Source organism: Crassostrea angulata, chromosome 10 (genome assembly GCF_025612915.1).
Source record: "Crassostrea angulata isolate pt1a10 chromosome 10, ASM2561291v2, whole genome shotgun sequence".
Lineage (NCBI taxonomy): Eukaryota > Metazoa > Mollusca > Bivalvia > Ostreida > Ostreidae > Magallana > Magallana angulata.
Genome location: NC_069120.1, coordinates 15,507,127 through 15,534,208, shown reverse-complemented (window position 1 = coordinate 15,534,208; position 27,082 = coordinate 15,507,127). Strand labels below are relative to the sequence as shown.

The following is a 27,082-nucleotide window of genomic DNA, read 5'->3' as shown; positions in this document are numbered from 1 at the left end:
AAGGTTAATGGCAAGGAACGATGAAATAAAAAAAAAACCGAGAAATCACTGTATGTGGTTTCCCAAGCATTTATTCAAAATACTTTTTCCAAACAAATACTAAGATATTCTACAAGTCGCTCAAATCATTTATAACATGTTTCTGACCAGAGATCACATATTGAAGTTCATGACCTGCTCAATCCCACAATGCAAGTTTTTTTTATCAAAGATCACATATTGAAGGTTCATAATCTGCTCAATCTCACAATGCATGAACTCATGGAGCATAATATGTGAACTTGCTGAAAGCACCAGGTACCTGCTTATTCAAAAGTCAAAGTACATGAACACAGAATGGTAAGTTCAGTTCAGTTGAACCATGACTTCTTTTGCATAATTTTCATGGCTCCTTCATTGGCCAGCCTGTCTGCAGCCTCATTCCCATCCACTCCTCTATGACCAGGGACATGTTTCTGTCAGATGAAGAAAATAGTTAATCCTTACACTGATAGACAAGCATAATATGAATACTCTGTAGTAGAAATATAAAATTATATAAAGCTTAATGACAGAAAAAATTGCATAATTCAAAGCAAATGATGCTCTGGTGAATGAACAAGTCTTTAAATTTTCTAAGTTTTTTTATTGTATCAAAAATATGCACACCAACATAACTGTAATAGGGCAACAGTGTTTTTTTAAAGCTTTAATTCTTTTTTCTTAGAAATCTATGCATGATAAATAGGCATTTCATAATTATGTACAGTATGAACAACTTGTACAAAATCTGTACTTCATGAATTTTTTATCAAGTATTCTACACTCTTGACTGAAGAGACTGTAGATACTAATATCCTTACAAATTTGACGTCGATGCCCTGCATCTCAGAATCTAACGATTTCCAGTCCTCCTCATTTTTGACTTTCGTGTTGTCCGATAATGTCCAGCCATTTTTCTTCCATTTGTGAATCCAACTTGTTATTCCTGAAAATATGAGTAAATTGTCTACTGTTTTGTCTGTCCTGTATCTATCAAACTGTGCTGTCACGTGATAATAATGTTGGTATTGACAACTTACCATTGATAAGAAATTGGCTATCTGTCACAACTGTAACACTTCCCATTCCCTTTTCTTTGGCTTGTTTCACAGCAATTCTTGCTGCCTGCAAAAATTTAAGATATAATATTTTGAATACTTCCCTAATTTAGAGTCTTTCACAAATCATAAACAAAACTTACCATAATATTGTTGGAAAAATCATTTCAATGATGAATTAATCATTTTACATTTTCTTTACAAACATAGAAAAATCTATAAAAGTTTACATGTATTTCTGCTCTGTTGTTGGTAGCTCTTCCAGGTAACCTCTCACTTACATTGCTGGAAAAACAAATCACCAATTAACAACTACAGCTGCCCAAGAAGGATTTGTACTTCTGTGGGATATTATTATTTGAGCAGAATTTACTTCATTTTATAACCAGCTCCAGGAGCCGAACACAGTTTGAGTTGTTCCAAAATCTTAAACCTGTCTAAGGATCTAGATAATCAAGATCACTCTCTGTATCTGAAGCTAGCTCTGTGATTCATTTATGTAGTTAAATCAGTCATTTAAGTTTAAATTTGTACAATGTAATATTGTTTATATACACATGTGACCTATTCCAGAAAACTTAACCTCCTCCAGCATCCGAAACCTACGACTCAGATTCAGCATCCAAGCCAGTGGAGTGCATCAATGTCACAAGATGCATCATCTATTCAAATGACTATATGCTGTATTATGCATTTATCGCCAACAAAATTAAAGTAAGAGAGCTTTGAAAATAAGGTTAAAGATAGTTGAAATCATATTGAAATTAAGTATGTAAAAGGCTATCGTCCCAGTGATGTCATAAATGTAAACATGACGTCATGAAGATGGTTTAATTTTGATAAATTAATGATTTGGAGCATATTCAGGGTGTTTTGTTTTGCAACTTAAAAATATCAAGCCCATGCTTTATCAAGTGCCATTTTTAACTATGATGTGTATAATTAGATAACCTATAAGCAAAATCTTGTGTTAAAATGGTACTTGAGCAAACCTGCCCTCTATACTTCCAAAAGCAAAATATGAAGGAAAAATGATGAAATTTTCATTTGTTTGCAAAATAGCAGGAATTAGCCCATTTTATTGATGTCGGAGATGAACGTTATCGGACAATGATGAGTAATGTCAAGAATAATATGACATCCTCTTTAAAATGTTTTATGAAGATTTCATTTTGATACGATGCTACTTAAAAACTGGTTAAAATTAGGGGCAGATGTTTGACCATACCAAATTTAGTTCTTTGATTAAATTTGATTCAATAATATCTAAGATTTGTTAATCATAGGCACCTGTTCCAAAAACTCTGACCAGCTCTTAAAACCTTAACCTCACCTAGCATCTTGAAAACTCTGTCAGAGATTCAGCATCTAAGCCTGTCAGGTGCATAAGTATTGTAAGATGTACCATCCATGCAAGTTTAGTAAAGTTAGGACCAGTAGTAAGTAAGATAGAGTCATCAAAGGGCACCTGCTCCAAAAACTGTAAGCAGCCCCAAAAACCTAACCTCATCCAGCATCCGAGATATATTGCTCAGATTCAGCATTCATGCTGTCAAGTGCATGAATATCATAAGACACACCATCCATGCAAGTATGATGAAGTAAGAACCAGTAGTAAGTAAGATATAGTCATAGATACAGGGCCTGCTCCATAAACTTTAAAGAGGTCCGGACGCTGACGCCGGGGGTATAGCATAAGCTTCCACCGACTTAGTCTCGGTGAGCTAAAAATTGTTAAATTTTATAACATATTATCATAAAACATGACAACACCTTTACAAGGATAACAAAACTTTAAAAACTAATTGGCTGAATACCAGTCAACCTTATATGTAACAGAGAGAAATTCTGAGAAGTGGAGGACAGACCTTGGGTGATCAGGGCCCCAGTAAACTCCTACACCAGCCACAGGATTATCTCGTCCATTATTACGACAACATCCATCTGTGTAAACATGATCCTCCTCAAAGCCTTTGTAAGTGGAACCTGATTTATATTTATTGAATTAATATTACATGTACTAATTTCAGTACTTTGTAAAATAAAAGAGCTGCAAACTTATCAAATTTTTCATTGAAATATAAACAGATATATATTATCTTTCTCACAATAAAAAAATATTCTTGTACACATGTATCAAATTTTTGAATAAATAACAACATATACATGTACTAAATGCTATAGAGTACATGTATATGTATTTATACAACATATGAATTACTGCTATTTAAAAGTAGCGAACCACTTGATGTTGAAGAGCTTGAATACTGCCGACTGCTACAGGTATAAGGACTACTGCGGTGCCCTGAAGTGTATTTCTTCTGATGTTGGTATGAGTAATGACTGCTATGTTGAGGAGTTTCATTACTGTAGCATGAGCTATAACTCTGCGCTGAATCCCATGAATACTTGTAACTTGACTGGCCACCACTTGTATAATTTGAGAAGCCCCCACTGTCTTGTCCATTGACAAAGGCTTGGGCCTCCTCTGGTGAGTTAAACTTCTTGTAACGTGCTCCACCATATCCGTGCACTTGAGCTTTACAAGAATCCCTACAGCATTCATGAATTAAAATTGTAATAATGTACTCAACTGTTGAAAAAATACTGTAATTTTAAAGATAGCTCATACTTTAGTAGAATCCCTATAACATTTTGTTTTATGTTAAAAATCAATCATAATTTTTTTACTGGTATACACAACATTCACACAAGCTACAACACAGCTATAGACATCGTCGGAACCCACGGGTTTTCTATCCGTTACACTGCTTTCAACAGTTGAAAGCAGTGTAACGAATAGAAACCCCGTTGGTTCCAACGATGGGCTATAGAGTGTCCAAAACTACCGTTTCTATTACTTTTGAAGAATTTCAGGAAAAATACACATATCTGTCAACAAAGTACTTTAAACCATTACAAGGGAAAAACTCCAAGATTTCTTCATTGACACTTCATCTCTTTTTTGCGCAGATAAATTAACACGAATGAGAACAAATTTTTCATGGAGATTTATAATGGAAAATGTTTTCATCTTTTTACTGTTAACATGTCTAGTAAAATCACTAGATCTAGCTACAATGCCGATCAGACCCAACTTAACAGAAAGTAAACCCCACCTAAACACTGGGTTAACTTTCTGGTTTTAGTCTGGGTTTACTAGAGTGGACCCAGAGTAAACCCAAATTAAACCCAGAGTGGACACAGAGAGTAAACCCTGTCAGAAATATGTACCACTGAAAGCAGACGCTAACTGTGTATTCGGAATATACAAGGGGCAGGAATTGCAGGCAGTAGGATGGTAAGATACATGTAAAATATGGGTCTATTCCACACTTTAGTCCGTACAGTTGACCTTGATTCACAAGTAAACCCAAAGTAAACCCCAAGTGGACCCAAATTTTCAAAAAGTAAACCCAGAGTAAACCCCAAAAGTAAACCCGGGGTGTGCTGTATGTAGCTTGATTTGCCTACATAGCCTTATTTACCTACCTGAAGTATGTTTATTTAGCTACAATTATAAAATTTTGCTTTTTATGCAAAACAGACAAAAAGTCCAAAGGAACTGTCAACTTCTACAGTATTTGTACTGTATACTTGTAGTTTTAAAAAGAAACCCAGAGCAAAAATAGTTATCGCTGACACATCACTGCTTTTGAACAGTTTTCAGCAAAACATGCATTTCTATTGTTTAATTGTATGCAACCTCGCATATAATGAGGCATGGATATTTAAAGTGATTACTTTACATTGTCGTGACTGATAACCAATCAATTATCAAGTTAACCAGAACTGTTCTTATATAATATTTTATTTAAGAAGTAGCTGTTAGGTAAAATTAACACATAAACATGCATATGGCCTCAAAACTTTTAGAACTTTGTCAGCAATTGCGCTGAAAGAGTGATGCTTTTCATGAATTGTTTTCAGATCAATTTAAATTGAGTTAAGAATTACTGCTGAACCTAAATGCAACTTTTTTATATGAATGCCCAATTTAGAAAAAAATATGATTGAGTAGCTAAATTAAAGCTATGTAGACAGTTCAAGCTACATGGCTTAATCTAGTAATTATACTGGACCTACTTAATATCCTTTTCTTCAACTTGAATCCCCCCTCCTTCATTCTAAAAACTTAATTGTTCATATATCATTGAATTGTTAATAAGATAAAGGTAGAAAGAGCCATATTTAGAAAAATATAAATGTAAGCCATAGTTTTAATCAATTGCCTGAAACACACACACTTGTCATTGTGACATGGCATGTTATATATGAACCATCATCGGTTATTTTCCTTACTGAGTATTATGGCGCGAAAAATCCACGACATTCACTGAATGATTCAGGAGGAAAATGATGCAAACCTTGCAATTCAGCCATCTGAATTATAATAAATCATTCCCTTAAAAAATTAACAGGCAATTATTTCTTACCAATCATTGTATATCCCTACATTTCGTCCTCGTCTTACAGCATAGAATGGCATTTTACCACCTATATGTGTACAAATGCGTGTCGAGGTTCTGATGTGAGTAGTAAACATTAACGGACGCTAACGATTGGTCACTGGTCAGGCGATATCAGATGGCTCTTCAAGAACACATATCATGCATATTGTCAAACTATATTTTGACTTTATGTTATTCAAATTATACCCCTCAAATTATTATTTTACCGAACACGCACGTGTTTCAGACACCATAACATATTTACAGTGTTTAAAACGTATTTCAATATTTGTTCCAAAACAATTTCTACTTTCTTTTTCAATCAGGAGACGAGAACCAGTTCATGTCATAGGTAGTTCGTACTTAAACACTTCGTGTTTCTTTTGCTTTACTTCTTCATTAGGATGCAAAAAAGACTTAAATTTTTTCATCCATGAAGGTATAGAGAAAAAAGAATTTTGTAAAAAGAAGACATAAAACGTGTACATAATTGATAAAAAGTTTTGAATTGATATGGTGTTATATTTGCCGGTATCATATGTATGAATTCAGGGACGTATTTTAGAAGCAAGAAAAAAACCCCTCAAGAATAATTTTGACATAAATATCAACTTTAATAATAATTTAAAAATTCATTTTCTTTAATAATAAGTAAAACTACTTCCATGCGGAAATGCACTTAATATGCGGATCTAGAAAAGGGGGTGGGAGGATTGGAACACCCCCCCCCCCATCGGAATTTGCGAAGAGGAAAAAAAATACAATATAACAATTTATTTAAAAAAATGAGTTGACTGACGGGTTCAATTTGGTGTGATACTCAGTATTTTCAATACAAGACCCCTCCCCTCCCCCCCCCACCCACCCCAACATTATTTTCTGAATCAATAAATAACCATGCACTTCTCTTACTTTATAATTCTTTTATATGTAAAAAAAATAGTACAATATAAATAACAATCTATACTTTATTACATTGAAAACATGATATTTCTCATAGAATTGAATGGAATGAAATATCAGTATGATAGAAACAAAACACTTTAGTTTTCCCTATGTAACAATTATACACTCCACAACAATTAAAAATTGTTCTAATCAGAAGATACAAAGTGTAAAAGACACAGAAAACCAAAATGAGAGCACATTATTCCTCAGTATGAGAGCACACTAATCCTCAATATGATAGAATCCATAAAATTGTATCTTCTAATAAACTCCAGAACTGACTAGGAACTAAGTCAATAAGATCACAGGAATATGTCATGGCCCTTGTTAACTATGCTATCCAGCTTGGCCTTTTGTCTTCCAGCCTCGATGGTCTCAAATGATGGGAGACCGTGAGGCATGTTCAGCAGGTAGGACTCGTTGTCAAGGACCCGGTCAGCTTCCTCTGTAAAAGTAATCAATTAGAGGCAAAACATCAGTGAAGCATTTCATTCAGATGAACCATTTCATGAAAAAAGCTAGATGCTGTTGACAGAATTCAATGGTTTGAAGGTATAAGAACTTCCCATCAACTCTAGATTCTTCCACTGCTTAGGATACCATGTATAAAAAGCAGGCATAGCATCAAAGTATGGGTTTTTACTTATTTACATAGTAAGGGTAATATGAAATAAGAAACCAAATTTTAACAGCTTAAGGTTTCTATGGAAATGCTGTTTATCAAGGATTTTTTTGCTATGATGTAATTTAACTAAATCTGCATCATGCGAAGTACATGTATATATACATATATACAGTAATATGAGACTTAATAAGATTGTACTTACTTCTCATCCTTTCCATTTTTTCTCCATACGCAAGGTCATACTGATATCCTAGGATAAATGTGAGAGGCAATAGTGGAGCTACCATAGCTTTGTTCTTCCCTTTGGATTTCATATTCCTAGAAATAATATTGCAAATTTTACAACAAGTGAAAAGCTGTCAATGTGACAGCAAACCGGGTTTTCTTTTATGTGAACTGTATCCATAATCCATGTCAACCTATATCCAGTGAAATGGTGTACCCTATATGCAATATTTTGCCAAAACAATTACTAAGTTCAAAAGCTGGTATTTTTTTCATGAATTATCAGAAATCAAAATCCTAGCAATATGCACACCTCTGATATATGTACAATTGATCTGCAAAAGAACCACTTCCTATCTTGAAAACTGTAGGAGGAGTTATCCGTACAATGAGGGTACCCTATATGCAATATTTTGCCAAAAAAATTACTAAGTTCAAACGCTGGTATTTTTTTCATGAAATATCAGAAATCAAAATCCTAGCAATATGCACACCTCTGATATATGTACAACTGATCTGCAAAAGAACCACCTCCTATCTTGAAAACTGTAGGAGGAGTTATCTGTACAATGAGGGTACCCTATATGCAATATTTTGCCAAATAATGACTAAGTTCAAAAGCTGGTATTTTTTTCATGAATAATCAGAAATCAAAATCCTAGCAAAATGCATACCTCTGATATATGTACAATTGATCTGCAAAAGAACCACTTCCTATCTTGAAAACTGTAGGAGGAGTTATCCGTACAATTAGGGTACCCTATATGCCATATTTTGCCAAAAAATGACTAAGTTCAAACGCTGGTATTTTTTTCATAAATTATCGGAAATCAAAATCCTAGCAATATGCACACCTCTGATACATGTACAATTAATCTGCAAAAGAACAACTTCCTATCTTGAAAACTGTAGGAGGAGTTATCCGTACAATGAGGGTACCCTTTTGGCAGTTGCCCGCCCACCCGCCCGCCCGCCATTTTCACCATTTTAATAACCGGATTTTTCCTTCGGAAAACCCGGTTAAAAATTGTTTTTTTTTAAGCTGATCATATTATTAATATAAGCATTATAATCTTTATTTCTTTATGTGAATTAATGCAACTTACGCTGCAATTGCTGCAAATGCATAGGTGGCATAAAAAGCACCAAACCACTGGAAGAGGTCCCTTGATCGAGCTACCATCATGGCCATTTGTTTTTCTCTCATCTGATTCTGCATCTGAATCTGTCTTTCTAACTGACGTACACAGAGTAAACAATTAATTGCAAATTTTGTACTTGTACATGTAGTATGTACTTGTGTATGTAACTTTTAAATTTGTATAACTCATCCTATAACATAATTTGATCTGATACTAATTGAAAAATTGGTATCTGTGAATCATAAAAATGTCAAAAATTCTGTTCTGTGGATGCTTATTGAACAATTACTAGGTTACTAGAAATTAATAGAATAATATTCATATGTAAACTGAAAATGTTTAGCTCATGTATATTTCCCTTTTTTCAGACTGTCATCTCATTAGAATAAAAGTACTTCATCTTTATAAAACTCAAAAGAATTAAGCAAACATTATTCTTTAATTAACTCAATGATGACTTTAAATACAAGATACACTCTTATGACATTTTTTGGCATAAAAGTTAATTGCAAACATCTAGGCTCAGCCTAGCTGATTTACCAGTAAATAGAGCTTACTGAATTAATCATCTTGATATAACTCAACTTACGACAATTTGGTTCATTTGCTTCATAAATTCCTGATTTTTCTTCAAGTTCTCATCCATAGCTTTTCCCATGATAGACCCCATGGTTAAATCTGATGGGAAAAAAAAACATTGGCCAGATTTAAAATAATCTGATAAGAAAGAAACATTTAAACAGGAGCTTGGACTTTGAGAAGTACATGACAAACTCTGATTTGATATACATGTATGCAGGGTTTACTCATGGCTATATAAATGTTCAGTCATTGGCTATAATAGACATGATAGCTATAATAGACATGAATACATTGAACATATAATGAAACTTGACTTCATCCAGGAATGTACTGTATACAGGGTTATTTTTGCCCCGTGTTATATTCGCCCTTCTGCACTTGCAAATGATTTAGCCCTATCTTAAATTCGCCCAGACAAGATTGTGTACTAAAGAGATAACTTGGAACATTGGGTATTTGCCAACTCTTAAATTCGCCCGCTGACAACGAGGGTGAAAGGGGCGGAAATAAGACGGGGCGAATATTTCCTTGTATACAGTATATTAATATTTCACTTGAAAACATTAGTTTCAATTTCACACAGCAGAGCAGATCTTGGCAAACAACTTTTTGGTTTTAATTTGACAATCTATGAATATTAATGAGCTTCTCTCAGAAAATTAGAAGAAATGAGGTCAATATTTAAAAGCTTGTTTTGATGAGCAGCCTACATGATGTAGGTAGTACATATGTAACATCCCACAGGAATTCAAAACTCTCAAATTTGTTTATCATATATAACCAGTTTACATGCTGGTACAATTTTAATAAATACAACGCATTTTCATCAAAGCATCAAAATATTAATATAAATTTTTAATTTATTGATATTGTTATGCTGCTTGTTTCAAGTGAGTATATTGCTAAGCCTAATTCAATTCTTTTAGTATATGGTTGTTTCATATGCTACGTACATAAAAAAAAGCTTATATTATAACTTTAATTTGGGTACAGTTTACAGTACAAAAATATTGGAAAATGAAAATAACCGGCAACAAAGTGTTCAGAGTAATAGAAACGTTAGTTATTCTTCAAGCAATTTATCAAAATAAAGACTGCATACTGGTTTACATATGTATGCAATGATGCTTTTATAATAAATAGTTTGACAATCAGATAACACTGTTATAATTACAATATTGACAACAATGATACCTTGACCTCCTTTAATCCTTAAACACTATAAAACGTTCTCTTTTCTCAACTCTGAAAGCTAGTTCCCCTCTATTTTGGAACTCGAAATTAATAAGAAAGACTTAACTAAATTTTATAAACCGGATGTTAGTGGTGGTACGATGTGGACGATGGTCTGATGCGTAAATTCTTCAAAATGAAAATGAAATCTATGTGGATTAGATTTTGTTTTATTGCATTAAGTGAGTGAAACGTATCACAGTTAAAAAAGATAATCTCATCTCTTGTCTGGAGATTTGCCTTTTCCAATTTGCTTTAGCATTTAGAACCATTTTAACAAGGCCTTGGACTTTCAGTAGAACGTAACTGTCTATTTCTTGCGTCAAAACAAGTTAAAAATGACGCTGGTTTCAGGCGAAAAATACACCGATTGCATATTCTTAGCTCAAAAGCTAGACAAATCTTGTTGATTTCAAAGAGCCATGGCTGCCAACAATGAAATAGACAGGCTTTCGTCACATTGCTGTTTGACACAACTACCCAAAGTCCAAGCTCTTGTTAAAATGGTTCTACCAGTATATATCATGAATAGATCTATGAAGGTTTTCAGATTGTTGTCTACATTATCTAAGTCAATTAATTGTTAACTGTTTTATAAAGAATTAAATTCTACAAATCACAATTAATATATGAGGTGAAAAAATTGACAAAACCAGAAAGGCGAAACATTACTTTGGAATATATTTATTTTCTCTACAAAATCACTTCAACTTGAGTAAAAATAATGTTATACATAGTTAACACAGTATTTGCCAACACATATCAACACATAAAATTATATATGACAAATGACGTAATAATCTAATTAAAATTAGACTTGAATATTTGACTTGCGTCATTTTTGACAAAGTTTAATGAGAATACACATTTCAGTTCTGTAACAGAGACACTTATTGCCTCTGCTGGGGTTTGAACCCGGGTCTTCTGGCACGCCAGTCCAGTACTCTACCGATCGAGCTAAAGGGTTAACCCACTAGCCAGAGCTAGTAGGAATGCCATATACCTGACTCTACCACATTGTCCCCCTCCTAGGAAAGAGTCGTCCTCGACTCTTCCAGAGTGCCAATGCCTGTGGGGCAAAGTTCTGGAGACAATCTCTCTCACCCGCCAGAGAATACCCAGGTCCCAACGTGGGCGCCATTTCTGTAGTAGTATTTCCTTTGTATGATAGCAAGGAAAATGCCACATCTCAGGTTCTTTATATTTATTATAATTATTTCATTATGAACCCTGATTATGGATCAGGGTTCCAAATGGTACAATACCCGATTAATGGGTGAATACTCTGAACGACAGATAGCCAGTCGATGTCCTGAAGTCTTTCGTGATCATTTAATGAAAATAGTCATGTAGTCAAAATATCTCAACTGGCTGAAAAACTACTGCTCTATAACTGATAAGCACTGAGAACTTCGCATGAAACCCTCTCAACCAATGAAAATCACGGATCTATAAACTACCCTCGGGACTTGTATGAATAAGTAAAATAAAAACCAAAAGTATTGTATGCTTTTATTAATTACGGAAAAATTTAAATAAAAACAAATTAAAAATAACACTCTACCACAGTACCATCATAGAAGTACAATTCAAATTAATACAAGGAAAAAAATCCAAGATTTCTTCACTGACATTTTATCATTTTCACCTGCAGAAATGAACATAAATGAAAAATTCCTTACAGAGATTTAGATTTATGATGGGGAATGTTGACATCGTTTCTCCATTGGGAAGTACTAGGGACACCTTGTTTCTTTTTACTTTAAAGTCACCTGAGTCACTCAGGTGACCATTTGCAATTGGTATTTGTCCATCGATGATCATGTGCTAACAATTTTACATTTTTCAACTTCTTCCTGAAAACTACAAGGCCAGTTATTACCATTTTTAGACCACCTGAGTCACTCAGGTGACCTATTGCAATTGGTCTTCATCCGTCGTCGTGCGTTATACATTGTGTGTTAACAACTTATATTTTTTAATTCTTCTTGAAAACTACAAGGCCAATCATTTTTGGTTTAAAGCATCTCTAGGATAAGAGGAATATAAATTGTGAAATTTAGGACAGTATCGCCCAAAGGGTCTCATTGGTGGGGCCAAACAAAAAAAAAAAAAAAGGGCCAAATTTTCAATACCCTTTTCTCTACTCCCAAATGTTGGCAAAAAACTAATAACATGTTTAAAATGTCCATGAAGCCCTCTACCAAAATTGTGAAAGGGTTTAGACTCAGTATCCTAGATAGACAGACCCTTAGACAGATCAGTCTAAGGGCTATGATACTCAGGTGACTGTCAATGCCTGTAGGCCTTTTGTTAATTAAAAAAAAATTGTCAACTTATTTCCTTATAATTCATGTTATTTTTTTCCAGATTTTTTGATAAATATGACAGAAGGAAATAGTGGTAAACGAGCAACTCTGAACCTGACCAGCTTATGCAAAGATGAAGCGTTCTTTGGAGTTTCCGAGAACCTTATAGGCAACAAATGTACTATAACTTTTAATCTCAGTCAAAACAGGTCAAACCCTTTGCCTGTGGTTTACAGATTTTTTCTAAACAGTAGTGTGTTCAGAGTTCCTTTAGACACTGCACCTCCAACAAAGACTTTATACAATGTAGTTTTGACATGTATTTTATACAAACCTATACCTTACATCACAACTGAATTAACAGGTATGTATATTCCATTGTATCTTCAGCATCTATTCAAATATAGTAGATGATGTTTTAAGATAATACATTAGTGCTCTGACTTGGTTTATCTACTATCTTTTAAGATTTTAAAACATAGGAACACAAGTGTTAAACTTTATTATTTCTTTTATTCGGATATTTTTGATTAATAATTTAGGGAAAGACATATGCTTTCAAACATTGGTAATTTGGCTTATTTCTAGCACACAATATGCATTTGTAAATGAAATGTTATTTTTATTCCAGGAGAATGCCTGAAGGATCAGAATGTTGGCACTACACCTGAGTCAGAAGTGATTTATAAACCACGCACAATTTTCTCTTCCTCTGTGCAGGACATTGTTTTGGGCATTGTGTTTAGTGTTTTTGCATTATCGATTGTGTTTGTGACTGTGTATTATCAGTACCGGAGGTACCGGCGACGGCGGAGAATGCAGCAGTACCTCAGGTCAGTATTCAATTTTTTCCGAAGTCTGTGTATGTACTCTTCAAAAGAAAACTTAACTTTGCTTGTGTTGAAAAATAAAATTGATTCATTTGATAAGAGTTATCCCTCCTGAAAATGAGAAAAATGCAGTATTTGTACAGAAATGAAAATCCATATCCAATGTAAGTCAGTGATCTGCTGTTTTATACATCATAATCCAATATAAACCATTGTTTTCAGTACTCCCCACACAGATCCATTTGAGCGACTACAGGATCATATGGAGGAATGAAACACCCAACACTATAGAATGAGAGAGTCCCAGTTAGAACCATTTTAACAATAGCTTGAACTTTGGGTAGTTGTGTCAAACAGCATTGTGAGGTTGACCTGTCTATTCCATTGTTGGCCACTTGGTCATTGCTCTTTGAAATTGACAAGATTTGTCGTGCTAATGAGTTATGTATACACAACCAGTGCATTAATGTATTTCACTTGAGGCCAGCGTCATTTTTCACTTGTTTTGAGGCCAGAAAGATAGTTACATCTTACAGAAAGTCCAAGGTCTTGTTAAAATGGTTCTCAATCCTCCATAAGAGATCCAGCATAATGAGTGTTTATGCTTATTTACAGCATATGGTATATATAGTCTTTCACTGTTATTAATAGGTGTGATATATATGTGTTCTTGTATAATAATTTTGTATTTGATTCCATCATGTAGCGGTACAGATGTATGTTGTTTCATGTAGAATTTGAATTGATAACAAACCTTTCAAAATGTTATGGTTTTTAAATCAACATACAAGCAATGAGCTTTGACTTAACTTGCATGTATAATGTATTTGCAAGGACAAAATATTTATCACATGGTCTCTGTATTTCTAACAAGCATACACATCTATGTTTTGAAGTTGAATATGTTATTATGTATAATGATGGTATGTATCTAGCATCTTTTAGAAGATTTTTTTCCTAATCCAGAAAGTGAATTTACAGTCTTTGTTTGTACATGCTAAATGATATTATGTGATTTTACCCGTTGTATATGACATTGTTGATGAGTTGATACTTAGATTACCTTTTTAAAAAATGTTTGTCCCGTTCTCCTATTTCAGTGTTAAAACAACTTTAGGTCAGTCGCTAGGGAAATTAAATTTTTGTTTAAATTTTCTTAAAGAAGAAAATGAGAGAAATTTTTTTTGTAAACAGCTGGATTTGAAAAAAAGAGTATACCCCAGTATTGAATCCACAGACACATGACATTTCTGGTATACAATTACTAACAATAATGAAAATATACCCCCCACCCCCACCCCCAACTGAAAGGGTTGCAAAATACGGTAAGTCATTTACTGTGTTTTTGGCATAAAATCAGACTGATGTTATCATTCAGCCAGAAAAAAATCGAAGAGGATTGTGATGTGTAACTTGTGTATTATAATGTAGGGGGGGTGGGGGGGGGGGGGGGGGGTTGGCAATTCAATATTTTGTTTTTATCATGAGAAAATTTTTATGAATGTCTGGTGCCTGCTTTAGAAAAAAATTATGAATGTCTGGTGCCTGATTTAGATTCAGTTAATTTTTTATCAGTTGGTCAAGAAAGGTCTGACATCCAATTTTCAAAAGTTAGTCGAATGTACATATTCATATAATGTTTTAGTTAAACGTGTATTGTTTTAGATTCAACTCATGCCTGGACTTTGCCATTTTATTTTATTGTTGTATATGTAATGAATTTTTACAAGTATCTTTAACTAGACCACCAGATGCCCTAATTATTTATTGAATTTGTATTCCATATGTATGTGGTTATTTACTATTTGACTTATATGTCGAAGATTACAGTGTAAAAGACAAAGTTCAACAGATACTGTGTCTTTCTTAGAAGAATAAGTTGCAAGGGAATTTCCTTTTGAATATAATTGGGAATCTAATGGAGTAGTTTTTAATAATAAAAAAAAAAAATAGGAGACAAACTCAAATCATTTGACATGTTCCCCCACTCTTTTCTTTCTAAATAAATGCTCAAGGCCACACCAATTTGATTTCTTGTTCGTCGGGCCCCCGAACACTCGTATTTCAATAAATCTATACAAATAATATTATTACTAATTTCCCACATCAAGGATATTTGTGCTGTTTTCTGTTTTATTTCCGCTCTATTCTTCGTATTTTAGATAATTTTAGTCTATAATTCAGAAACAAGTAGAAAAAAATTACAATCAGCTCATATTTATTCATTTACCATCTAAAAATTTTGTCTACAAAAAAAAAATTCTATTATTTAATCGTTCGTTTGCTGGTACTGTCTTTCATTAGATGTCTGACGAACAAGAAATTATATTGGTGTGGTCCAGTACCCAAAAGCAATTGGTCCAGGTGAAGAAATCCTTTGAAAAAATTCATTTTTTGAAAGTTTAAAACTAAGCTTATTAGTTTTTACTATTTTGTTAGAAAACCTTACCTTAGATTTTACTTTATTGAATGACTATAATTTATTTCCTCTGTAGGAGGGGCATTAGGTGTTCAAGTATTGATATGAAGCTGAACAATTTTAATTCAATAGAAATGTTGATTTAGCCGTCCATATAGTTGCAATGAAAATGCTTCTGGATACTGTATAGTGGGTTAATTTGGGAGGGGAGGTGCTCAGTTGGCTGCTGATTTCAAAATTGAGCTTATTTATACTTTAACATTTATAGTGAAGAATTTGAAATCCCCAACATTAAACTTGTTAAACAAATTGCATGCTAAAATCTTTGAAAGTCCCCAAATTTTACACCTCCCAGTATAAACCACTATAAAGTATTGTTTAGCATAGGCATAATAATTCCATAACCTATTTATTCCCTTATTGACATTTAAGTCCAAAGTCTTCAGAGACAGTGTGAAATTATTTCCACCCTCTTACTACAACGAATGACTGCATAATATAGTTTTTATACTTGAAAAAATACATTCCATACATATAGCTTAAGGCAAAAAAGATTTTAAAATGTTTAGTTTCTTTGGGCATTGCTGCATTATGTAAATGCTGCTGTACATGCATTGTCAAATGTTATTGACATGTTTTAAACGAGTTATTCTCTTTTCATTTCTTTGATTGAGAACTAAGAAATTAATTTTTTTTGCCTTATTACAGCTGGTATGACCCATGTCTTATTTTATTAAAATAATTCATAGGTATAATTATATACGTATACTGGTATCTTCCAGCTTTTGTCATAAAATTATTAGGCAAGCTTTTTATTTCATTCCCATTCTATTTTTTTTTTATTATTTAAGATATATAAATTATGTGCAAGATTAATAGTTTATATTTTCCTTAGTATGGCTTGAAAATTGTATATCTCATACATTTACCCTCGCAAAGTATTCACTCATGTCAAATGGCTGCAGAACTACCGGTATTTATCACCAATTGTTAACACATTATTATGAAAAAATAAACATTTTTTCATTCCATTTATTAGATAAACCAAGTCATTTACTTGTATTTTTGTTCAAATAATATGATTATATTACAGTTTTTCAATTTTGGTTTACAGAATGTTGAATAGAAAATTACAAATTTAGTGACTGAACTTCATAGATGCATTCTTTTCACTGAAAGTCTCAACCATCTCACTCAGTCTTTTGCAAGTCAAATATTAGTTCTAGTTCTAGCCCTTTTCACTTGTCTTTCTTTCCAGGTCGTTTCACTAATCAATTATTGAATACCCTCTTTTGTTCTTCCAATGGTTTGCAAGTGGCACTTTCCTTATTTATAAAGTCACCTGTTGATAAATCTCCTCTCTCCGGTTAGCAAAAGTCCTTACAATGACAAGACAAGTACTTGCATTTTTATGAAGAGATTGGCATTGCAACTGTGATTCAATGGGTGGTTGTTTTTACTGGCAATTGTCATTTTGGGTACACATAATTATACCAGTAATAAATGTATTAAATTATGTATGCTAAAAATGTTGATGATAGTCCCGTATATCTAATTTATTTCACCCGTTGCCTCACATTTTTGCAACAGTTATGATTTATGATTTTAGTGTGTTGTTTACAGTTGTATTTCACACTGTTAATATGCCAATGGTATATTAAATATTGGATTCATTATAATATTATAGTCATTTAAATGGTACTACTGAGTTTATAATACCAGTTAAGAGAGAGAGAGAGAGAGAGAGAGAATTGTATTTAACTTAGCTAGATCAATGAGTTTGCTTTAACTAAACAGTTAAAACAGGACTCAAGATTTGTTGTAGTGTATTTGGGAACATTGATTTAATTGAAAAAAGTATCCGAAAATTGCTGAAAGTCGATAAAGCATGCGAGTTTGTGTAATGTCGACCATGACAAGATGATTTGTATGTGGTAGCATAAACCCACTTCAAGATAAAGAGAGTTACACAGGGTAATACGATATTTCAATATTGATTTGGTGGTCAATTTTTAAACCTTTGTTGACACTGTCCTGACTTTAGAGAAAACTTAAGGGAGAACACTAGACTTTGGTCCCAATCACGGATATTGAAGCTGTGCGCGGATCTAGAGGAGCGGAGGGGGTCCTAACCCCTAAAAAATTAAAAATATTAAATTCACATAGTTTTATTATTGCAAATATGCCTCGGACCCTCAACCCCACCTCCGTCCCCTCGGAAGACACAATTATCCCTTGGACCCCCCTCCCCCCCCCCCCCCCCCCGGAAATAAATTCTAGATCCGCGCATGATGATAGCTATGTGTATTTTTATCGGAATCATTTCACCACCATATGCTATATTGAAATTCAATAAAATCGTTTCAATTTCGTTACGTACAATGAAAATGCGTGCGTTTTCAAAAGTTCTTTCTTTGCGATTCAATTCAAAGTGGTAAAAGATCTTTCAAACAAACGTCTGCAGTGCGGTGAAAATACGACAATGTATAAAAATGCTTACAATGCATTTGAAATAAAATAAAAGGCGCACAAATCACTCCTTATTTACGGCACCTATAGAACTTAAAAAACTCTGCATGTCAAATAGTACCGAGGGTGCGTACCGAGATTTACGACCCTGCAGAGATTGTCCGTATGTCGATAACGTTATTGTGTACGAGGTAAACATTCCGAAGAAAAAGGCGTCTTAGAAAAAGTCACTTGTTTCTTATTGCTGTAATCAATTCATTGTACCATTGTTTGTAACGCCAAAAATACTTCGAACGTTTTAAATTCCTCTTCAGATGTTGATGTTTTAACCAGGTGCACATTCACCGTTAAATAGGGATAATCTTTAAAGGTTTGCTTTAAGTGGCAAAACTTTATTTTCTCAAGCAAACGCGACAGCATAGATAAAGTTCTTTTCTTTGCTTTCTTTACCATTATTAAATAACTTGTTTTCAGATAGGATTTCTTTAGGTAATCAAATATGACTTTTAAACTGAAAAGATCGCGAGATCTTGAATAAAAGCGGGCGGCGATATACCGGATCCTTTCAACGTTTTCACAAACGCTATGAATTATTAACTTTCATTTTGGGATTGATTGACTATCAGCGTGGTAATGTTATTGACTTGATAGACACAGTTTTTAAGTAATATTTAAACAGAGAATAGCAACGACCGATGAAACGAGATCAAAGTTGTGCTGATTGGGATTCAAGTGCCCCTGGCTTTTAATGCGCGGAATAAACAATAACTTACTAAGGTAGTATGTAAACAACGAAAGCTTGATAAGAAGAGTCAGTTCAGATTGGATATCGATATATGTGTGAAGCTATTTATTGATTTGAATGACCGACATTTGTCTGTTGCTAACATTTTTAACACTGACGGATTAGCCTTTCGGATTTGATGGAGAATTTTTGATATTTAAAAGGAGGAAAGGGATAGCGGGAAGTCATACATAAGAACCGCCGATTGATTTTATTACTCCTTCTTCGCCTGTTTGAAAAAGTCTTATTGAACTTTGTTGCTGTTCAAAAATGATATCGGAACATGTGCCAATTTCGGAACAAAAATTTAATTTTGATTCGAAAGTGCGCGACAGGAGACTTTCGGATATACGCCGAGGGCAGCAGTATTTGCGCCGTATTGATAAATTAGCGGAAACACAATGGAAGTCAAACGCGCCCAAACTCGGACAGTTTCGGCGGACAAACTATGTGACGATTAGGCCTGTAACAGAAACCGTCCAATCTAAGGCTCAGAACGAAATGTTGATGAAGGAACAGCTCAAAGATGAATTTCATTCATCAACGCCGAAGCCACGCGCACAATCAGAACGACCTCCGTCAGATTTCAAGAAAAATGTTTCTATGAATAGTACTTTTATGAACAGTAATTTTGAGGACAGTCAGTTCTATCGCTCAAGCCCAAGATCCAAATTAAGCGCACCCGATTATATGGTTACCCCGGGAGGGAGAAAAAGATTTTTAGATCCAATACAGAAAGATCCGTATAATACATATGGATCCAGTTATAGTCCACTGGATGAGAAAACTGAATTAACGCCAAAAGATATGGAACCCAAATATGAACCGGTGCGATTTCGCGAAACCAATCCAAGAGTTGTGAAACCCTTACCCAAAAAGTACGTCCCCATGAGTCGGATAGGGAACAACGAAGATAAGGACCGGTGTCTGAGATACAACACAAACTTCCGATCAACCAGGAACGGTCTTGTGAACGTTATCCATCCGCCGGAAACTTTTCCTGATTCCGCCCGGAAACATACTTTAGATCCCGTTTGTCCGCCAAAAGAGGTCAACAACGAGAGGACGTTTGTTCTGATGCGTCGTCTGGACCATTTCCTGAATCCGAACAAGAAAGAAACGTCAGGTTTGGGATCTAGCGAGGAAGATCTCCCATCATCGAAATCTCCTTGTGTTTCCGAAATTTCGGATGATATTCCTTCGGATTACCAGCAAATAACGAAAAAGGCCCGAGGGCCCCAAAAGACAGTGTCTTTTCCTCGCAATGAATCGTCCGAGAAACCTCTGTACCCCATGTATCACAAAAGTCTGTCTCGCTCTAAAGCAAAGAAAAACACAACGTCCCTCGGTGATTCCTTGGCAGAGCTGAATAAAAGGCCAATGGACTTGTTCAGAAAGTGTCGGATTTGGGCCAACACTTGTTCACAGTATCCATCCGTATGATATTTGTGGATTCAACTGTATAATCTATTTATTTGATTGTGTTGTCTGTGATAATTCGTGATATTATGTTGTCTGTGATAGTTTAGTCTATATTGGCATTCGGCCAATGGTTATGTACTGAAATAATTCCAAAGAACTTCTTGTTAAGTTTTGAAAAATCTCAAAAACGATTGCTAAACATGCCGTTATTGTTGTATGAATTGGGATATAATCGGGCATGCATTGGCGTTTGTTTTTAAACCGCCATCATTTATTGCATCATTGTATATTGCCTTTTTTTGATCGATTATAAAAAAAAACTTGGAAAAGCTGAAAATAAAAAAGCTTGATATTTTTTAACAAACTCATTAACGAAAGGTAGACATTGCAGTCAAAATATTTGTATTTTACTGAATATTCACAGAGGATTTTCAAAAGTCACTATTGGACTTTAATCAACTTAATGCTGCGAAAATCAGTTATCGAAGAATTTCATAATTATAGATTTATAAAATGATTTTGATCAACATAAAAATGTTAGTCTTTTTATTGAAAAACGCACCATAGAAAACAATTATAATGTGGGGGTATCCTACTGCTTTCCTTAGAAAGGACATAGTCGAACCTTCAATAATTCTCTGAGATCGGGAATTTTTTGGTGCCTATTGAATTTTCCAAAAATTGTCTCGGTATTTGGGAACAAAATATTAACTAAGATGAATGATACTCCAATTAACACGAAGAAGTGAAATCACAACAAAGGGTATCCATAAGAGGTAGCACTGGCATTAAAAATAAGGACGTAAGGTGAATGTCTCAAGGCCCTTAACTACCTGAAATGTTCAGGAAAAATTGGTAACATCTAAAACGGTTTTATATTTATATTTTGTGTAATATTTCTGTGAACAGAGCAAACTGATGAGCAGAAATATAATCCAACCAGTTTTGTGATGTTGTAGTATGTACTTTTTATCTTTATTTAATGAGTTTACATAAATTTTAATTAGGTAGTCCTAATTTTGGAAATAGATGGACTCATTCACCAAAAGCTTAATAGTTTTAAATGATAAAAACGCATTCTAATAATTTACGTCATCAAGTTTCTCAACATCACCATTTTTATTATTTTTTTGTACATACATTCCCATTCTAATTTAAAATTGCTTATTCAACATTGATGACAAGACGCCCGATGAGCAAAATCAATACCGAACATCTCAAAGCTCTGTCAAATGTAAAATCAAACCCAAATTGTAAAAGGTTTATTGTGACGTAGAGCTATTATCGAACTACTTTAGCGTGCATGTATATTCCTGGGTATATAAAGATATGCGTTGAAAAGGAGGGAGATTTGTGATAGAAGAGAAATACAGAATGAAAGACTGATATGTTTTTCTTTTATTTTGATCCATTATAAGCCAAATCCAGGATCGAGAAAGTTTAAAAAGTTACTTTAAAGTTTATGATTACTAATGATTACAATTTTTGACAGCGTATTTTATATCTCGCTAATAATCGCAATTCTTTAGTCTGTTTCTGAATGTAAGGCCCTCCTCTCTTCTTTGTTTTGCCAGCTTCTTTTTTCTTGCCATTGTCATTCCTTGACTCTCTGTGCAAAACAAACGTTATGATGTTCATTCTGTTGAATACCGCAAGTCTTTTTAACTGATTAACTTCAATAATTTGTCACATAGTACCAATTAAGATAGTTCAAATTTCACGCGTTAGGAAAATCGATCTAATTTAAATTAGACCTTGATCCGCTCTAAATGGACTGTAGGAAAATGTACTCTAATATATATTAGACATAGGGATTTCTACAGTGTTTCACTTTGCAGAGAATCGTAAATCGCGAAAATAGTGAAAACAAAATCATTGGGTAAATTTCCAAATCTACGGTGTATCCATCCAATTAAGGTTTTTGGAAAGAACAATTTCAAGCTTACTTTTCCGTTTCTCTGTGCCTTTACTTTCATCAGACAATCTGCGCGGCTGAATCTTTGGAGCACCTTCTGAGGTAGATGTTGGACCATTCTTTTCCGCCACCTTCTTTAATACTGTTGTGCGACGTACCTTATCGTATGCTTCTTTCTCATCCATCATGACACCGACTTTGTTGTTTCTGGTCAGATATTCAAACAGGCCCATGGCAAGTATGTGTGTTAGTACATTGTGACGTCACAATACCTTAACTTAATTCATGCGTTATAACAAACTCTACGTCACGATAACCTCTTGTTTGTGACGTAATCATAATCGATATCGTCAAAGTTGATAGAAACAGTTCGATGAATTTGTCTTCGAAGTCGCAATGGGATTGTTTCAGAGTTGTTTGGCTAGAAATAACAAAGTCGGTGTCATGAAAGAGGAGAAAGAAGTGTACGATAAGGTATGTCGTACAATGGTAACAGAGGTGGTCTCTGAAAAGAAAGGAGGGGTAGCATTTGGTCTGACCTTTGTGTCGGAGGAAGCCCCAAAGATGCCGCCTCGCAGACTGATGGAACTCAAAAGAGAGGAATCAGAAAAAAGTAGAGGTATTTAAAAGGAAACCACCTGATAAATTAGGAATCGCGATCACCAGATCCATGTATATTCGTTATAAATTGTCAGATTTAATATATTCATCATTGTAATTAAACAGAGACTCGAGGAAAGGCGCACTTCAGTAAAAAAATGATGGCGGAAAAGAGAAGAGAGGAGGCCCGCGTACAGAAACAAATAGAAGTCGCCTACAAAGAAATGGAGAGACTCGAAAAATATGTTAACATCACTAGAAGTGCTGATTAAATCTAAACTGGTCTTTCGAATAAAAAATACATTTAAAACATTTTATTTTCTGATGCAAAGGCCGTATAAAAAGTTATTGGTGTCGATTCAATAAGATTAATGTTAAAAGAACATCCTTCTTTGGATAACTTCTTGACAAAGGATTACTTGTATATTTAAAAAAAAAAAGAAGAAACGACCTACCGGGCCGGTAATGGTTATTGGTTTCTGTCTTTACAAAAAGCATATCAATTTCCGTTCCACTTTTTTATTTTGAGCCATACACAGTAAACTCTAGTTCTAGTTCTCATAATGTATAGTGACTGGAAAAAAATGACTCGTTGTCCAAGCAGAATAAGTTATGGACTTTTTAAAACTTTATTTTCTTTAAATTTTATTTTTCACTTTACATTCTATATTACGATGCGTTTACTTTACATTCGTTAATTTACAACCAGGGACAATAAGCAACTATCAAAAGTCTCGTGTGACGGGATTTCAAAGGTTGCAAATCCTTGACTCTTGGACAACTAATGTACGTAATGCCTTAGTTTTTCAACAGAAATAACAGGAAGAGTGATGTTTGTAGATGCAGAATGATTTTTACAAGGCGTTCGAGCACTATCATCATTCACTGTACATTCAACTGAATTCCTTCCCGTATTAACAGCTGTATCCTTTGTATAAAGAGACGTACCTGATGCCGGAATGGCAAGGGGACGGAAAGCATTAACTGACCCACAGCCATTTTTTTCTAATCAATAAACCTTCCTCCTGTATTTTTTGGCATAAAATGTCACAAAATGTCACAAAAGGACCTTTCTTTGCAAAGAACGACCGCATTTTACTTTGCAGTACTTCTGCCACAATTGTACCATTATCTCTAGCTGTTGTGGAAAGGCAAACGCAACAGTTTTTGCTCGGCATGATTTCTTTAGATACGTGGCACCTGTCTCCAGTAACTCTGAAAGGACTAAGTGCGGTTTTATGCAATTGTTGCCCCCCAAAATTAAAGTTTTAGAAAGAGCTTTAAAATAAGGTGAAAGATAGTTAAAATCATATTGAAAATAAAGGTGTGAAAGGTTATCACCACAGTGACGTCACGTCATAATGTAGAAATGACGTCATGAATATTGCATTATTTTGATAAATTGATGTTTTGTAGCAAAATATGGGTGTTTTCCGATGGTTATTCGACTGGGAAACATCGAGCGCAGGCTTGCTCAAGTACCATTTTTTAGTATAATATGTATAACTATCTGAAGAAAAACATATGTTAAAATCGCACTTGAGCAGACCTGCGCTCTATACTTCCGAATGCAAAATATAGAGCAAAAATGAGAATATCTTCATTTGTTTGCAAATTTGCGGGAATTAGGTCATTTAGGTGACTTCATAGATAAACAGGGAGTGAGCAATGATGACTAAAATCATTTTTAATAAGTTATAGGCATCCTTTTTACAATGATTTGTGAAGATTTCATTTTTATACGATACTATTTAAAAATTGGTTGAAATCGGGGGCAGATATTTGACCATACCGCGCATAGTCCTTTGGTGTTTTTAGCCAACTTGGAAGGTTAATTTAAGAATTACAAACGCAATATGCTAGGTTCTAAATGAAACTTTGAAAATTTGGTGTTTTTAGCCAACTTGGAAGGTTAATTTAAGAATTACAAACGCAATATGCTAGGTTCTAAATGAAACTTTGAAAATTTGAGAAATAAGTACAGCAGAAAATATCAAATGAACTTTGATTTTTCAAAGTGATTTTTTCGGGAGATCGATCTCCCCTACAGGTCAATTCTTTTGGTAAATACGACTTCATCTGAGTAATTATTTTTTCATAGCAACAACACACAGCTTGGTGAAATCAACTTTCTACTATTTATTTTCGCCTTTTCGGATGAATTCAACCGATGATCGAGTTACTCTTGTCGAAAACTGATGCTTTTAGACAATAAAAATCACCAGAGATGTCCAAAAGCCCTCTTGTATTTTATTCCAAAACAATAATGTAAATAAATGTATGGAGGGTAATCGTGTTCAAAAATCCAGACATGTAAACTTGTAAATTCGAATATGCAATCGTGTTGATGTGTGAGCCTGAGTATGAATATGTGTAATTCTGATCGTGTAACCTATAAAACTCGGGCATAATCACGTGTAAGATTTGACTCAGTTCCTTCGCATGATGCACATTTTGCAACTTTATTGTTTACATTAGTTAATTAAACCTTCAACTTTGCACACTTTCAATCCGTAGTTTCTGCATTTGTATCTCAGGCTCGGCAATAGCACATCTGACATGATACAGATTGACAAATGTAATGTCTACAAGTTTGTCGAATTTTGACATGACCTTATATGGAAACAGTGACGTCACTGATAGTAAAAGGCTAGCTGCAGGTAAAGGCATGCCGTAATCGCCGGAATAGGGACGGAATAAATAAAAAAAACAATATATTAGGTAGGCCTATAATCATATTATCTCTGGATAACAACATTTCATAGGGTATTATTTTTCGGAAAATTAAATTATGAGATTGGTGTACATTTTATCAAGATAATGGATAAAAGATGCGAGTAAAGAATTCGATCGGCTTCAGATATCCTCTTAGAACTGAAAAAAATTACATTTAATGACTTTGTTTGAATACACGTGTATAAAGATACATGTATATACGCATTTTTATTCATAGGCGTCGGAACAGGGAAGGGGGGCTGGGGGGGGGGGGGGGGGGACTTATCCCCCCCCCACCCCCTTTTTGCCAAGTTAGACCTAACCATTAGGAACATAGCAACAGGGAGGATTCCCCCCCCCCCCCCCCTACTTTTTCCTCGCAACAAACAAAATTGTTCCTTAAAAGACCTTAAAGAGAATGAAATATTAATAGTGATATTAAAAATTAGAGTCATAGTTGGTATACTAGCACCCCCCCCCCCCCCACCACCACCACCACCACGGATTAGGAATTTCATGATTTGGGGGGAAAATTGGACAGGTAAGATTGGAGTTATTGGTATACCTTACCCCTACGGATTAGAATTTTCATGATTATGGGAATTCTTGTCAATATTTTTTTTCAATTTGCTTCCGACGCCATTGTTATTAGAGTACATGCAACACATTGTTAAAGTATAGGCCTCGGCTGAATTAAGAAAATATCTCCAAATGCATCCTCATACCACAAAGTTGTGACAAGACCTCCCCCCCCCCCCCCCCCACCCCCACCCCCCGCGAAAAATTACACGGGGTCGGGCAGCTGAGTTGCAAAGTTATCGAGAAAAACAAACTATTTAAAGACATTGGTTTTGAGATTGTGATTATATGAGACATAAGAAGCGACATCCTCTTTAAAAAAATGAATAAAAATTCCAAAGATAAGGTTAACTGTCGTGAAATTAAAATGTGTATAAATTATTTTAAGAAATGTTTCTTTGCATTGTCGGCAATATATAGGGGAATAAGCCTATCGTGCAGGTAAAAATTGGCATTTTTTAAAATTATTTCAAGCAGTTATTACGGGATATGATTATGACGTCCTGAATGTCGGTTCAATACAGACTCACTTTGTGAAGTTGGTTGATAAAAATTTTCTGGAGAGCTTGTATAATACAGCTTTACAGCCACTTGTGAACTAGCTGCAGGTCTGTAGCTCCCTGTCTAAAAATACAGATGGACGACCTGGGAGCTACAGTGCCTCCCATAGTAAAACTTTAATTTACAGCGCACAAAAATATGCGCTAGTTCTTTATTATTATTGAGGATTGTGTTATTATTTATCTTTCACTTAC

At 34.4% G+C, this 27,082-nt stretch overlaps 5 protein-coding genes across 5 annotated transcripts; 3 read left to right on the top strand and 2 right to left on the bottom strand.

Annotated features, from left to right (window-relative positions):
* Positions 1 to 26: 26 nt before the first annotated feature.
* Positions 27 to 10,386, bottom strand: LOC128165789 (ribonuclease H1-like). Its single transcript, XM_052830618.1, has 12 exons — positions 10,247 to 10,386; positions 9,060 to 9,148; positions 8,435 to 8,565; positions 7,306 to 7,421; positions 6,811 to 6,923; positions 4,568 to 4,590; positions 3,322 to 3,632; positions 2,948 to 3,065; positions 1,310 to 1,364; positions 1,062 to 1,146; positions 843 to 967; positions 27 to 455 (listed from the first exon to the last, which is right to left on the bottom strand). Exons 2-12 carry the CDS (start codon positions 9,138 to 9,140, stop codon positions 351 to 353), a joined length of 1,263 nt encoding a protein of 420 aa, XP_052686578.1. The 5' UTR covers positions 9,141 to 9,148; positions 10,247 to 10,386; the 3' UTR covers positions 27 to 350.
* LOC128165788 (uncharacterized) lies at positions 10,368 to 18,055 on the top strand. The gene is made up of 4 exons (XM_052830617.1): positions 10,368 to 10,467; positions 12,656 to 12,958; positions 13,226 to 13,427; positions 13,647 to 18,055. Exons 1-4 carry the CDS (start codon positions 10,404 to 10,406, stop codon positions 13,696 to 13,698), a joined length of 621 nt encoding a protein of 206 aa, XP_052686577.1. The 5' UTR covers positions 10,368 to 10,403; the 3' UTR covers positions 13,699 to 18,055.
* An 84-nt stretch (positions 18,056 to 18,139) lies between these two features.
* LOC128167969 (uncharacterized) lies at positions 18,140 to 21,897 on the top strand. The gene has a single exon (XM_052833999.1). It carries the CDS (start codon positions 19,367 to 19,369, stop codon positions 20,537 to 20,539), a length of 1,173 nt encoding a protein of 390 aa, XP_052689959.1. The 5' UTR covers positions 18,140 to 19,366; the 3' UTR covers positions 20,540 to 21,897.
* Positions 21,898 to 21,908: 11 nt separating this feature from the next.
* On the bottom strand, positions 21,909 to 22,669 carry LOC128167970 (uncharacterized). The gene is made up of 2 exons (XM_052834000.1): positions 22,465 to 22,669; positions 21,909 to 22,127 (listed from the first exon to the last, which is right to left on the bottom strand). The coding sequence occupies exons 1-2, from the start codon at positions 22,664 to 22,666 to the stop codon at positions 22,027 to 22,029; spliced, it is 303 nt and encodes a 100-aa protein (XP_052689960.1). The 5' UTR covers positions 22,667 to 22,669; the 3' UTR covers positions 21,909 to 22,026.
* A 160-nt stretch (positions 22,670 to 22,829) lies between these two features.
* LOC128164615 (uncharacterized) lies at positions 22,830 to 23,305 on the top strand. The gene is made up of 2 exons (XM_052828553.1): positions 22,830 to 23,052; positions 23,160 to 23,305. The coding sequence occupies exons 1-2, from the start codon at positions 22,830 to 22,832 to the stop codon at positions 23,303 to 23,305; spliced, it is 369 nt and encodes a 122-aa protein (XP_052684513.1).
* The last annotated feature ends 3,777 nt before the right edge of the window (positions 23,306 to 27,082 follow it).

Excerpts from the sequence above, each read along its gene's own strand:
- LOC128165789 (XM_052830618.1), bottom strand. The coding sequence starts at position 9,140 with ATGGGGTCTATCATGGGAAAAGCTATGGATGAGAACTTGAAGAAAAAT. Across the intron at positions 3,066-3,321 it reads AAGCTCTTCAACATCAAGTG|GTTCCACTTACAAAGGCTTT; the intron begins GTTCGCTACTTT and ends AATATAAATCAG. Across the intron at positions 1,365-2,947 it reads TGGGGCCCTGATCACCCAAG|CAATGTAAGTGAGAGGTTAC; the intron begins GTCTGTCCTCCA and ends TTGTTTTTCCAG.
- LOC128165788 (XM_052830617.1), top strand. The coding sequence starts at position 10,404 with ATGCGTAAATTCTTCAAAATGAAAATGAAATCTATGTGGATTAGATTT. Across the intron at positions 10,468-12,655 it reads ATTTTGTTTTATTGCATTAA|ATTTTTTGATAAATATGACA; the intron begins GTGAGTGAAACG and ends ATTTTTTTCCAG. Across the intron at positions 12,959-13,225 it reads CATCACAACTGAATTAACAG|GAGAATGCCTGAAGGATCAG; the intron begins GTATGTATATTC and ends TTTTTATTCCAG.
- LOC128167969 (XM_052833999.1), top strand. The coding sequence starts at position 19,367 with ATGATATCGGAACATGTGCCAATTTCGGAACAAAAATTTAATTTTGAT.
- LOC128167970 (XM_052834000.1), bottom strand. The coding sequence starts at position 22,666 with ATGGGCCTGTTTGAATATCTGACCAGAAACAACAAAGTCGGTGTCATG. Across the intron at positions 22,128-22,464 it reads AGGCACAGAGAAACGGAAAA|AGAGTCAAGGAATGACAATG; the intron begins GTAAGCTTGAAA and ends TGTTTTGCACAG.
- LOC128164615 (XM_052828553.1), top strand. The coding sequence starts at position 22,830 with ATGGGATTGTTTCAGAGTTGTTTGGCTAGAAATAACAAAGTCGGTGTC. Across the intron at positions 23,053-23,159 it reads GGAATCAGAAAAAAGTAGAG|AGACTCGAGGAAAGGCGCAC; the intron begins GTATTTAAAAGG and ends GTAATTAAACAG.